The following is a 15,090-nucleotide window of genomic DNA, read 5'->3' as shown; positions in this document are numbered from 1 at the left end:
TTAAATTTTAGATGCCACAATCAACTTGATTGCAGTGTCCAAGGGATTCATGCCGTACTGGTATTACCTACGGGCCCCAGAGGCTGATAGCTGCCAGGACCATCCCGCTATGACACGCGCTCAGCTCCTGAGTCAGCAGGAAATTTTTCAGCAGTTTGCTCTACGGCACTCTTCTGTGGGATTGGAACAGACAGCCTAACCTATACCTTCCACACATCAATCAGCCTTGGGCTCCCATAACCCTGTCCCCAGTCACTGGTCGTCCTTCCTTGGACACTTTTCATACTAACCACTACACACCTGGGGCACCCGAAAAACTGTCCATTCTGGAGATGCTCTGACTTACTTATCTAGACATCACAATGTGGTCTCGGTTGCTCAGATCCTTATGCTTGTCCCTTTTTTCCTGATGCCAAGTCATCAGCTCAAAGAACTGACAGATCCCTTTCTGCCAAATATACACCACCCCTTACAGACGATATTGTCACAAGATAATGCTATTCACTTCACCTGTCTGTGGTGTTGGTGTATGTTGTCTGTCAGGTATTATAGAAAATTAATTTATTAACTGTAAGCATGAAATAGATTTGTTACATCTTTACTAAGATCCACACAAGAAAGGAGATGGAAACTCTGCCTGGTGTCACACACGGCAGTTCTTGTCAAAATGCTGCACCTTTTTGTTGCAGTTTTTCATTCCGTTTTTGAGAAATAAAAAGAAAGGATTAAACTTCTCTTTTCGGACAGATTGGTTTTTGGCTCAAAAACTGCACTGTGTGACATCAGCCTAAAAACATTTTCCTACCATAACTTAATAATATACTGCGACGGTGTGGTGGGATCCAAATGCTGGAACCCCTACCGATTCTGACAATGAATGGAGCTGTGCAACATTTCCTTGTGCAATGAGTAGTCAGGATTCTTTGTGGTCCCTTGGCAGGAAGGTGGAGTGGTAGGACCCCAATATCCTAGAGATAATCCATAACGTACCACAGGAAAACATCTTCAAGCATAGAATACGTACTACATTTGTGTAAGCTATTGCAGTTTGTATAAGTGTTACAGCAGACTTGATACCTTTTAGGGATTTGAGTCGGGATCTATAGGCTCTGAATGATGAGTAAGTGAAATAAATGTAAAGGACGCTCACCTACCTGTGCAGTGTAGCCTCGCAGCTTTCTTGCCTCTGCCCCACTGATCAGCTTTATGCCTTTACTGGATGCTGATTAGTGCCAAAAGAGCTCAAATGAGACATCTGGAAAGCAGGCTTCATACTGAGACAGACACGCTACACCTATAAGCCATTAATATTTAATGCACTCTGCCCTTACTGAAAGGGGAAGAAATGCATAGGTACTACACCGAGAATTAAGTGAAGTGCGACCAAACACAAGATGTTCCTAGCCACCTGCTATAAACCTTCGACCCAGTGTGATCTCTGAACTGGCGCTGTTCAAGTCATCAGTTTGGTTATTTAGTAGAAAACACTATCACTTGCTTTTTATACAGCGGTGATCTGAGCTGTATCGGTGTCAGATGATTGTTTTTAACCATCATCTTTTGGGGACTCCCATTTTTAGTATCACCTTCTGTTTTGCTGGAGTGCAACTGTCCCATTGAAGACATTCTATACCCTATCTTTAGCAAGTGTCTATTCCTAAATGTGCATCTAGAACTTCCAATTTTCCAAGAACTTGTTGTGCCAATGTCATGTTAGCCTACAAGATTAATCTAGAGCGGCACATTTTGGTTTGGAGGTGTGACTACGAGTGTGGTTACCCCACATACAGGAAGCCCCCTATACTATTTTGTTTTTCACTGAATTCTGTCATAGCTAAGATACCAACCATGTATTATAGAATGGTTCATTGAAGGCCGATACATCTGCTTTATGGTTTTGAAAAGTTTGTGCACACAATGTTCAAAGTATGCAAGTATGGAGAGCATGTAGCTGAATACCAAACTACATTCTGTGTATATGGACAGGATCTGATTTTTTAGGTCTACAACTTCTGTGCATATAAAACACTATTCTGATGTTTTATAACACAGCCCAATGCCTGCCTCCTAAATACTTTAAAGGTATTTTTTTTCTTTGCCCATATCATGCACACTTACCATCACTAGTCCTACAGCACCATCTGTTAAATTGCAGAACAGCTGCATCCATGCGGTTCATTACTGTAACTGGGTCATGTGTTTTTAACAAGCCTATTACATGTCTCTGTATTGGGCTTTTAGGGCCTCAAGAAGGAACATTGGATTGTTTACGACAGTCAGGCATCGGCTGCACATTCCCTATTACACATGGACAATCCAACTGATAGGCCAAAATGATTGCTGGCCCTATTACACAAGGTGATGAGGGGCCTGTTTGGACAACAATTGCCCTGTGTAATTGGGCCTTTAAATACAGTATAGTATTTAAAAAATGTTCTCACTCTTTTAGCTCAATCTTTTTTTCAGTAACACGACGTGCACTTTGTAGACATTGGACCTCATTTACTAAGAGTGGAGTGGAGTTGAGTTTTCTTTGTGTTTTTTTTCCCCTACAGGTATTTTTCCATGTTATTTACTAATGTTTTGCATTTCCCTATGTTTTCCTTTTCTTTTAAACATGCGTTGAGCTGTCGTCTTTACAAGAGCTTAGGATGTGATCTATGTGAACCTATACAAGCATTAAAAGAATCCCTCTTGTAGTTAAAATTAACTTTATTATAAAGAAAATAAAGGAAGACAAAATAGAACACACAGATAGCTTATAAAATGGTGTAAATTATCATATTACTCCGAAAAATATGGAATAAAAGTCACCTATACCTATACTCTTTAATTTGCAAACATTCTGTAAAGTGGCTTATGGATCCATTTCTTTTCAAGGACCCCATATTGTTCTGTGATCACTGGTTAATGCTTTAAACACTCAAAGACTTGGAGTTTAAAAACTTTTAGTTACTGTCTGTACTTGCATACTGGATTTTCTCTATTCTTGCCCTAGATTATAATATAATGCCCTCAAAATGTCGGATTTGGTCATAAACTTTACATTGCCCAGCCCAGTGTCATGGGGCAATTGGCCTCAGCCTCATGTTTTTTTTTTTTTTTTTGCCTTCCTCTGGATCAACACAATAGAGTTTTAGGTTGAACTCGATGGACTCTTTTTAATTTTTATTTTTTTCAACCTTACAAACTATGTTCTTATGTTACCAGTACTTTGAGGTCTAAATAAATGCAGTCCTTCACCGAATAGATACAAATGGGCTTGAAATACTTCATGAGGTCTTCATGTTTCTTAATGGTGCTCAAAGATAGTTACTCCCCAGAATACAATGTGATTCAAGAACAAAGGAACATCACAACAAGAGATATAAGCTGTGAGCGACATTGGATTTGCCATTCTGTTCATGAAGTTTCGGTCTCTGAGATAAACAACTCCTTATACAAAGGAGGGAATTTCTCCCACGCAATGCTTGGGTACATTTGTCTGAAGATATTCAGCTTTTCTAGGTGCAGCTGGCAAATGCTGGAGAGTTTCGCCTTTTCTGGAAGCTAAATTCACAAGGTGGGGGGGGGGGGCACAAAAAACAATTATCAAAATCATTAGGTTCTGTGCAAATAAAAATAAGACGTATGAGAATAAAGTTGAGGCTAGATGGCTTTTATGACTGGAGGTCATGTGAAGTTTCGGAACCAATGCATCTGCAGTGCAACCATTATGAAATGGACAAACCAAAGTCATGGCAGAATTTAATGCTGGTACAGTGCTCCTGGGATCGAGTATTCATTGGAATTTAAATCCAGACTCTAAACACATACACGACTAGTGAGGATTACATTGAGCTTTTAAGTAGGATAAATGGTCAGAGTGATGTGTGTGAGGATTATATAGGGCTGTGGTCACATGATGTGTGAGGATTATATAGAGCTGTGATCACATGATGTGTAGGGATTATATAGAGCTGTGATCACATGATGTGTAGGGATTATATAGAGCTGTGATCACATGATGTGTGAGGATTACATAGAGCTGTGATCACATGATGTGTAGGGATTATATAGAGCTGTGGTCACATGATGTGTAGGGATTATATAGAGCTGTGGTCACATGATGTGTGAGGATTATATAGAACTGTGGTCACATGATGTGTGAGGATTATATAGAGCTGTGGTCACATGATGTGTGAGGATTATATAGAGCTGTGGTCACATGATGTGTGAGGATTATATAGAGCTGTCGTCACATGATGTGTAGGGATTATATAGAGCTGTGGTCACATGATATATGAGGATTATATAGAGCTGTGATCACATGATGTGTGAGGATTATATAGGGCTGTGGTCACATGATGTGTGAGGATTATATAGAGCTGTGGTCACATGATGTGTGAGGATTATATAGGGCTGTGGTCACATGATGTGTGAGGATTATATAGAGCTGTGGTCACATGATGTTTGAGGATTATATAGAGCTGTGGTCACATGATGTGTGAGGATTATATAGAGCTGTGGTCACATGATGTGTGAGGATTATATAGAGCTGTGATCACATGATGTGTAGGGATTATATAGAGCTGTGGTCACATGATGTGTGAGGATTATATAGAGCTGTGATCACATGATGTGTGAGGATTATATAGAGCTGTGATCACATGATGTGTAGGGATTATATAGAGCTCTGGTCACATGATGTGTAGGGATTATATAGGGCTGTGATCACATAATGTGTGAGGATTATATAGAGCTGTGATCACATGATGTGTGAGGATTATATAGAGCTGTGGTCACATGATGTGTAGGTATTATATAGGGCTGTGATCACATGATGTGTGAGGATTATATAGAGCTGTGATCACATGATGTGTGAGGATTATATAGAGCTGTGGTCACATGATGTGTAGGGATTATATAGAGCTGTGGTCACAAGATGTGTGAGGATTATATAGAGCTGTGATCACATGATGTGTGAGGATTATATAGAGCTGTGATCACATGATGTGTGAGGATTATATAGAGCTGTGATCACATGATGTGTAGGGATTATATAGAGCTGTGATCACATGATGTGTGAGGATTATATAAAGCTGTGGTCACATGATGTGTAGGGATAATATAGAGCTGTCGTCACATGATGTGTGAGGATTATATAGAGCTGTGGTCACATGATGTGTGAGGATTATATAGAGCTGTGATCACATGATTATATAGAGCTGTGATCACATGATGTGTAAGGATTATATAGAGCTGTGGTCACATGATGTGTAGGGATAATATACAGCTGTCGTCACATGATGTGTGAGGATTATATAGAGCTGTGGTCACATGATGTGTGAGGATTATATAGAGCTGTGATCACATGATGTGTGAGGATTATATAGAGCTGTGATCACATGATGTGTGAGGATTATATAGAGCTGTGGTCACATGATGTGTAGGGATTATATAGAGCTGTGGTCACATGATGTGTAGGGATTATATAGAGCTGTGATCACATGATGTGTGAGGATTATATAGAGCTGTGGTCACATCATGTGTGAGGATTATATAGAGCTGTGATCACATGATGTGTGAGGATTATATAGAGCTGTGATCACATGATGTGTGAGGATTATATAGAGCTGTGGTCACATGATGTGTAGGGATTATATAGAGCTGTGATCACATGATGTGTAGGGATTATATAGAGCTGTGATCACATGATGTGTGAGGATTATATAGGGCTGTGATCACATGATGTGTAGGGATTATATAGAGCTGTGGTCACATGATGTGTAGGGATTATATAGAGCTGTGGTCACATGATGTATGAGGATTATATAGGGCTGTGATCACATGATGTGTAGGGATTATATAGAGCTGTGGTCACATGATGTATGAGGATTATATAGAGCTGTGATCACATGATGTGTAGGGATTATATAGAGCTGTGGTCACATGATGTGTAGGGATTATATAGAGCTGTGGTCACATGATGTGTGAGGATTATATAGAGCCGTGGTCACATGATGTGTGAGGATTATATAGAGCTGTGGTCACATGATGTGTGAGGATTATATAGAGCTGTGATCACATGATTATATAGAGCTGTGATCACATGATGTGTGAGGATTATATAGAGCTGTGGTCACATGATGTGTGAGGATTATATAGAGCTGTGATCACATGATGTGTGAGGATTATATAGAGCTGTGATCACATGATGTGTGAGGATTATATAGAGCTGTGGTCACATGATGTGTAGGGATTATATAGAGCTGTGATCACATGATGTGTGAGGATTATATAGAGCTGTGGTCACATCATGTGTGAGGATTATATAGAGCTGTGATCACATGATGTGTGAGGATTATATAGAGCTGTGATCACATGATGTGTGAGGATTATATAGAGCTGTGGTCACATGATGTGTAGGGATTATATAGAGCTGTGATCACATGATGTGTAGGGATTATATAGAGCTGTGATCACATGATGTGTGAGGATTATATAGGGCTGTGATCACATGATGTGTAGGGATTATATAGAGCTGTGGTCACATGATGTGTAGGGATTATATAGAGCTGTGGTCACATGATGTGTGAGGATTATATAGGGCTGTGATCACATGATGTGTAGGGATTATATAGAGCTGTGGTCACATGATGTATGAGGATTATATAGAGCTGTGATCACATGATGTGTAGGGATTATATAGAGCTGTGGTCACATGATGTGTAGGGATTATATAGAGCTGTGGTCACATGATGTGTGAGGATTATATAGAGCCGTGGTCACATGATGTGTGAGGATTATATAGAGCCGTGGTCACATGATGTGTGAGGATTATATAGAGCTGTGGTCACATGATGTGTGAGGATTATATAGAGCCGTGGTTATATGAAGAAGATATGTGGAAGGATTTTATTATTATAGAGATGTGTGAGGATGATTATATATATCGTACCTTCATTAAAATGAACTCACGATGTGTCCTCCGAAGTAAGTGCCTGAAGGCCAAGTGTATCTTCCTGTATAGAGTATCCACCTTGTGCTTTTCTTGCAGCCATAAATGACCTAAGGAAATTTTAGATAATATAGATGTGGAAACAGTCCCTAATTAGAGGTTTTGATTGTGTCCCAGCTGGAGTTAAATCAAATGAGGGAGTGGAGCAACCACCATATGACTTACCTGGATTTAGCAGGGTAATGGCACTGAAAAAGGCCATTTCTTGTTCAGAGAGGTTTAGTGCACAGAGTGACTGACAGAAGTCAAACATGGAACTTATGAGGTCACTGCACCCTGAAAAAGTAAAGGAGATATTAAACCTCATGACTTGAGGATAACATGCCACACTGTTTACCCCCTTTCCAAACTGCAGTGTACTGTTACATCACAGCTACAAAGTAGACAGTAAAAGCTACCATAATATTCCATCACAGTCATGGCAAAGCTACAGGAGCTATGACTGTGCCATCATTTGCAGGTTCTGCCAATACTATAGAGGTCACAAATTGCTCCAATGACTGTGATCAAAGATAACTCTGATCCAGTACATTATACCGTTAGATGCTGGAGTCAGTCCTTATAGAAGGAGGGGCCCACTGACACCCCTAGCAGTTTTTTCTACTTACATGGTCCTGTATTTTAAGAAAAAATGCAAAGAAAATTACTATATAATTAGTGTTGTTGTGTCTGTAATAATGAAATGGACTTGTTATTTGTCCTGTGAAAGTCATTAAAAGAGAAAAAAGGTTTGGGACCCTTGGGATTGTAACGCTGCTCGTCAACCTCCATAACTCCATTCTCTCCAACACCCCCTCCCCTTCCTTGGGTTTTTCCCCTTGATTTTGTGTTGTTTGTCTGTTTTGATTATTGTTGTCCTTTCTGTTCCAGCCTTCTTGGTAGGCTGGTTTAAAGGGGTTCTCCGGTGCTTACACATCTTTTCCCTTATCCAAAGGATAGGGGATAAGATGCCTGATCACGGGAGTCCCGCCGCTGGGGACCCCCGGCATCATGCACGCGGCACCCCGTTTGTAATCAGTCCCCGGAGCGCGTTCGTTCCAATACTGATTACAGGCGACCACCGGGCCGGCGGCGTGTGACGTCACGCCTCCGCCCCCGTGTGACGTCACGCTCCGCCCCTCAATGCAAGCCTACGGGAGGGGGTGTGACAGCTATCGTGCCCCCTCCCGTAGGCTTGCATTGAGGGGCGGAGCGTGACGTCACACGCCGCCGGCCCGGTGGTCGCCTGTAATCAGACCCGGAGCGAACACGCTCCGGGGACTGATTACAAACGAGGTGCCGCATGCATGATCTTGGGGGTCCCCAGCGGCGGGACTCCTGCGATCAGGCATCTTATCCCCTATCATGCATGACTAAGGGGGCACGCCCCCGAAACGCTGTCGCATCCAAGGTGTTGAGCAGATGGAAGATCTGAGCTCTGTGTCTGCTAACAAGCTTTGCTCCACTTTGTTAAAGAATATCTACGTCTACAGAAGTATGAAATAAATAACTTAAAGCGTTGGAAACGATCTGCTGAATCGTGAGTTATTACCCTGTTGGGTCTGATAATGCTTGGACAGTATAACTGAATACCGTCTTGCCCACTGTGTACACGGTTATTTGCATTAAGGGAGGTGTGGAACTCCCATGTGGGTTCTCTGGATCTAACTGACCAGTCTTTGCAGACTTTCTTGGTGTGTTGTGGAACTAAGCACCGGAGAACCCCTTTAATGTCCTTTCACTCTGATTGCCTTACTCTTGTGAATTCACAGGGTTCTTCTACTCCGAATTGCCTTGTAGACACTATGATTACATTGTATTACTCCTCCCTGTGACCCTTGGAATGATACTGCTGTGTGATTTGCTTTACTGTTCTGCTGTTTTTCTACCTGAGCTGTTCCTGCTTGCTGTAATTATTGGCTTACTTAGCTGCTATGTTAGCGTATGTGTTATATCTTTATTTGTTTTATCGAAAATGTATTCAATAAAAATACAATTATAAAAAAAGAGATAAAAGGCCAAAAGGAATGCCAGACCCCCCCCCCCCCCCCAAAATAAATAAATAAAGATATATAAAGCTGAAACATAGAATAAAACTACAACTCATGCTGTATAAAATAATCCTCACACAGCTACGAAGGCTAAAGAAAAGAAAAAATACAGGTTTACGAGTCAAGCATCACAAAAACACATTGTTTGGAAATGAAGTATTTTGCAAGAGAAATAACATTTTTTAAAGTTTTTTCTTTTTATATTTGTGATCACTCATTTTAGTAATAAATTAATACATCTCACCATATGGAAAAATATATTGCATAAAGGTGACAGAAAAATACAAAAGTTTTTAAGGTTCAAACTAGGTTGCATTCAGGATAAAATAGGACACTTACCTAAAGAATGGAAGAGCTCCAGTTGTGCATATTTTCCCTCAAAATAAACGGTGTTATTGTAGCAGTTAAAGGCTCGGCTCATTCTGATCAGCAGCAGCTCCATGGCACCTGGGAATATAAGGTTCTTCATTGTGCTTTGTGGTAATGGGCATGTATAGTTAGACAATATGTATATGTACAATGCATGCCTACACAGCAGAAACCAGAATTTGTCCCTAGTTCACACTAAGACCTCCTCTACCTGCTTTCAGAAGGACGATCTGATCATTTGGATTCAGGTCCATGAAGCCGCTGAGTCGCTTTGCAAATTCCACTATATACTGAATGGCATCGGTAATGTGACAGACACAGCTATCCCACATCTGGTCCATGGGCTGCAGAGAGACACACAGAGCCTTGTGTGAATATATAAGACTTGATAGATACTTGATTAATAATAATCATAGTAATATCACTATATGGGTGATATATGAGGATCTGCATTGTGTGAACTTGTCCTAATCTATTATTCCCCATGATACAACTGAGGTTGCTGTTAGCTCATCACCTTTTGTTGGAATCTCTGCATCTGCTCAGGTGAGAATGTTTCCCATCTCAATATCTTCAGGTTTTCATTAGGGAACTGGCACGTCTCTTGGTGTGCGAACACCACATTCTGCATTAGTAGTTCTTAAGTTATAAAATACCACAAGAGCAAATATTAGTTCAACATTAATACTGAAAGATAATGAGTACACAAGGGATATATTTTATTTTTCATTTCAATACGACTTACCGATCTCCGAAGCTGATACCATGCACTCTGGAGGCAGACAACTGCAGAAGTTCAGGCTGCAGTACGATTCTATATTGTGGAATACATTGGGTCTCACGTTCTCAAAATGATGTTGTTGATCTCGCAGATAGTTTTTCCGTATCGTTACCTCTGCTTGGGCCTTTTCTGGGGTGTGGAGCACAAGGGGTTCCCTCTGCAGTTGCAGTCTCGGCAGTGAACAGTTACGTGTGGAGCAGGAGAAGTCCCATTTGCCGTGACCGGACCATGTGGAAGGTTGGATGGAGTGAGGCAGCTCAGGAGTTGTAGTGGATGGTTGTTCAGCCTGGCTTTCAGAACTTTGTAGACTTGCAGAGATCTCCGTCCTTTGCTCCTTGAGAAGTTTCTGCACCTCAGCTTGTAATATAGCCCTTTGTTTCTTAGACATACGTCCAAACTTGACAGCTGAAAGTGCAAGTTAAGGATTTTTTTTAAGTTCAATTTTGAGCAAAATGTTTCTGTTTATACAGTGGGGATCAAAAGTTTGGGCACCCTAAGTAAACATTTGTATTAATGTGCATAAAAATCTCCAAAAGGCATCAATTACATTCTTATGTCAACAAAAGTTAGATTTTATTTCCATCATTTACACTTTCAAAATAACAGAAAACAAAAAAATGGCATCTGCAAAAGTTTGGGCACCCTGCAGAGTTAATATTTTGTACTGCCCCATTTGGCAAGTATCACAGCTTGTAAATGCTTTTTGTAGCCAGTCAAGAGTCTTTCAATTCTTGTTTGAGGTATCTTTGCCCATTCTTCCTTACAAAAGTCTTCCAGTTCTTTGAGATTTCTGGGCTGTCTGTCATGCACTGCTCTTTTAAGGTCTATCCATAGATTTTCAATTCTGTTGAGGTCAGGAGATTGTGAAGGCCATGGCAAAACCTTCAGTTTACGCCTCTTGATGTAATCCCCTGTGGATTTTGAGGTGTGTTTAGGATCATTATCCATTTGTAGAAGCCATCCTCTCTTTAACTTCAGCTTTTTCTCAGATGGCATCAAGTTAGCAACCAAAATTTGCTGACATTTTATTGAATTCATTTTTCCTTCTACTCGTGAGATGTTCCCTGTGCCACTGGCTGTAATACACCCCAAAGCATGATTGATCCACCCACATGCTTAACAGTTGGACAGAGGTTCTTTTCATTAAATTCTGTTCCCCTTCTTCTCCAAACGTACCTTTGCTCATTCCGGCCAAAAAGTTCAATTTTAACCTCATCGGTCCACAGAACTTGTTTCCAAAATGCATCAGGCTTGTCTATATGTTCATTTGAAAAGTTCAAATGCTGATTTTTGTGGTGAGGACGTAGAAGAGGTTTTCTTCTGATGACTCTTCCATGAAGACCATATTTGTACAAGTATCTCTTTATAGTGGAATAGTGGACCACAACTCCAGTGTCTGCCAGATCTTTCTGGAGGGATTGTGCAGTCAAACGTGGGTTCTGAATTGTTTTTCTCACAACCCTGCGAGCTGTTCTGTCTGATATTTTTCTTGGTCTTCCAGATCTTGCTTTAACTTCCACTGTTCCTGATGACTGCCATTTCTTAATTACATTTCGAACTGAGGATATAGACATCTGAAAACGTTTTGCTATCTTCTTATAGCCTTCTCCAGCTTTGTGAGCGTCAACTATTTTCAGTTTCAGATTTCTAGACAACTGCTTAGAAGAACCCATGGTGCGGATTGTTGGGGCAAGGTCAGATGAGTCTGGGCATTTCAAACCTTTGAGATTGACATCACCTGGTCTTCCCAGATGATGATTGAGAACAATCCATGACACTGGCAGGTCTCAGCTTTGCAAAGGGGGCAGTGCATGCTATAAATTTTTTAGTTTTCTGTTATTTTGAAAGTGTAAATGATGGAAATAAAATGTAACTTTTGTTGACATATAATAAGAATGTCTAATCTGTAATTTGATGCCTTTTGGAGATTTTTCCATCTTTCCTTGGCTTCTTTATGCACATTAACACAAATTTTTACCTGGGGTGCTCAAACTTTTGATCCCCACTGTACTTTGGCCCTCCACTACTATGAATGGGTTTACTGATGTCACTATTTCTGAAGATGATATTCAGCTTTAATTACCAGTATTACTTCTATGTCATACACTGGAGATGAACTTCCTTTCTTTATCTTTCTAGTAAATGGACTTTAAACTCCTGGAAGGCTTTGATCATACGAACTAGTCATGTTACTGTTCTGCATATCAGGAGAGCTGGAAATGTGTGTGACCAAGGCCTTAGGTCTATGCGAACTATTACTAACCAGTAATATCACTCTGACCTCTATTCTCATACATTACCCCAATACTAATGTACTTTCAGGCCCATGTGGTTAGTCCATGCACAGATGACTCTTTAATCAAACACAAGATATATGTATAGAGTAACCAAAACTTTATCTACAATCTTAGCCCCTTAAGGACCAGGACAATTTTTCGTTTTTGTACTTTCATTTTTTCCTCCCCCCTTCTAAAAATCATAACATTTTCAATTTTGCACCGACAGACCCATATAAGGGCTTGTTTTTTTTGCGTCACCAATTGTACTTTGTAATGACAGAAATCATTTCATAAAAAAATCTAATGCAAAACAACAACAAAAAAATATTTGTGGAATGAAATTGTAAAAAAAAAAAATATATAATATGACATTTTGTACTTTTTGGGGGCTTCTGTTTCTACACAATGTATTTTTCGGTAAAATTTACACCATATTTTTTTACTCTGCTCCATACGTTTACAAAGATACCCAATTTATGTAGGTTTTATTTTATTTTACTACTTGCACCAAAATTGTGATCTTCTGTCATGCCTATAACTTTTTTAGGTTTCCGCATACAGGGCTATATGAGGGCTAATTTTTTGTGCCGTGATCTGTAATTTTTATTAGTACAATTTTTATTTTGATGGGACTCTCTTTTTATTAATGTTTTTATGATATATGAAGTTATCAGAAATGTTCAGTTTTGGATTTTGGTGTTTTTTTTTACGTGTACGCCATCGACCGTGCGGTTTAACTAACCTTATATTTTAATAGTTCAGACATTTACGTGCACGGCGATACCATGTATGATTAATTTTTTTATTACATTATTCTATTTAAAAAATGGGAAAAGGGGAGATTCTAACATTTATTGGGAAGGGGTTAAATCACTTTTTTTATTTTTAGGGGGCTATAACATGCAGTCTTACGATTGCATACACTGTTCAATGCTATGCCATAGCATAGCATTGATCAGTGTTATCGGTGCTCTGCTTCTCTAGCCTGCCATACCTGGCCATAGCCTCAGAGCACCAATCAGATGACAAGGAGGCAGGTAAGGCCCTCGCGCCTCCCACTCAGCTGATTGGGACCGACGATTTTGCCACGGATGTCCCGATCAGCTGCCCTGAGCTAATCGGCATTGTTAACTCGATCGCGGCATCTAAAGGGTTGGTGTGGGTGACACTGATGACAGATTTTCTTTAACCCTTTAAGGACACAGCCCATTTTGGCCTTAAGGACATAGCCAAGTTTAATTTTTGCATTTTTGTTTTTCCTCCTCGCCTTAAGAGTCATAACTCTTTTTTATTTTTCCATCCAGAGACTCATATGAGGCTTCTTTTTTGCTCAACAAATTGTACTTTGTAATGACACCTTTCATTTTACCATAAAATGTATAAAATTACTGTTTGTTGAGGGAAATTGAAAAAAAAAAGCTAATGGTTTTATGTTGTGCACTTTACAGTAAAACTGACATGTTCTATTTATTCTGTGGGTCAATACAATTAAAAGAATGCCCATCTTAATGGATAGCTGATTAAATAATAAATACTTACATAGCCCTTGTCTAGACCTCCGTCCGTTTCTCCAATCCTCCATCTTCTTCCTGTTACCACAACGACCACTCATCTTGGGAGCAGGAAGAAGAGAGAAGTTTGGGGAACCAAACTAAGGCCACCCCAGGTAAAGGTGAGCTCATTGGATAGATATTAAGTTCTTACCATCACGAGACATGCCTAGGGATAGACATTTCTGCAGTCTGCAGTGCTGGCATCTGTTCCTGCTGGAACGGTCTATTGGACAGCTTTGTTGCTGACTGCATGAGTAAATCGGCTTCCCCTGTTGACTCCGGCGGAAAAAGCCCTACCAAGTGGAATAAATAATATGTAAGGATGCACCCTGACTGGTCATACTGTACATCACAAATATTCACAGTGGTTTTATATGAGAATACTGAGATTTAGCACTAGATCTCCATCCTCTACCTAGTCACAGTGGTACAGAATGTAAATCACCAAAATTAATTCATAGTAGTCACTGCTACCCGCAAGGAAATAATGCGTCTATCCCCATCACCTTCCTATGCTCGTGCAATTTCCCAATCTGGTAGAGCCCTGGACCTCCTTTGGCCTTCAGAACTGCAGCAATTCATCATTTGATATATTCCACTAGGGCATAAAATCGGTCCCTGCAGACAGAATGGCTTTTTGCAGTTTTTGAGGTGTAGCCAATGTACTTCGCAGATAGTTGTCTAGTCTGCATGCTATTGTAATAAACCGCTGTGAGAAATATTAGGCCTCTGGAGATTCTGAATGTAAACAAGAATATTTTCATTCACTGATAGCAGAGGCATTGAAACTAATGACTAATGGAAACCCAAAGTAGATTAGAAAGTTGCTGTTCTGACCTCTGAGATGTTTCCTCGTGTTCTTACCTTGCATCCTTCACATGTTATTACGCCATAGTGGATCCCAGAAGACTTATCTCCACATATTTTGCATGGAATTACTTCAATTTGGGCTGAAAAAGAACAGAAGTCATATTCACATTCACACTATTCTTTCCACTGACGCTACTGAGAAGCCACTTCAAGCGGAGCCTCCCACAGTCCTCATTGCTGAGGCTCAGATGCTTTTACTCGTGACCAC

The 15,090-nt window shown here is 40.2% G+C and overlaps 2 protein-coding genes across 18 annotated transcripts in view; one reads left to right on the top strand and one right to left on the bottom strand.

Moving 5' to 3' along the window:
- Positions 1–15,090, top strand: part of LOC130295957 (uncharacterized) — a 106,813-nt gene that overhangs the window by 19,574 nt on the left and 72,149 nt on the right. The window lies entirely within an intron of this gene.
- RORC (RAR related orphan receptor C) lies at positions 2,231–14,984 on the bottom strand. The gene is made up of 9 exons (XM_056547318.1): positions 14,877–14,984; positions 14,164–14,305; positions 10,145–10,585; positions 9,917–10,038; positions 9,611–9,743; positions 9,370–9,477; positions 7,166–7,276; positions 6,941–7,050; positions 2,231–3,549 (listed from the first exon to the last, which is right to left on the bottom strand). Exons 2-9 carry the CDS (start codon positions 14,174–14,176, stop codon positions 3,403–3,405), a joined length of 1,185 nt encoding a protein of 394 aa, XP_056403293.1. The 5' UTR covers positions 14,177–14,305; positions 14,877–14,984; the 3' UTR covers positions 2,231–3,402.

This window comes from Hyla sarda, chromosome 11, assembly GCF_029499605.1.
Source record: "Hyla sarda isolate aHylSar1 chromosome 11, aHylSar1.hap1, whole genome shotgun sequence".
NCBI lineage: Eukaryota > Metazoa > Chordata > Amphibia > Anura > Hylidae > Hyla > Hyla sarda.
Note: the sequence above shows the minus strand (reverse complement) of the source record. Positions and strands in the feature narration are given on the sequence as shown.

Coding starts and splice junctions, on each gene's coding strand:
- RORC (XM_056547318.1), bottom strand. Junction 7,277..9,369: donor GGAGCTCTTCCATTCTTTAG/GTAAGTGTCCTA, acceptor TTACTTTTTCAG/GGTGCAGTGACCTCATAAGT. Junction 3,550..6,940: donor GTGAGTTCATTTTAATGAAG/GTACGATATATA, acceptor TTGTGAATTTAG/CTTCCAGAAAAGGCGAAACT.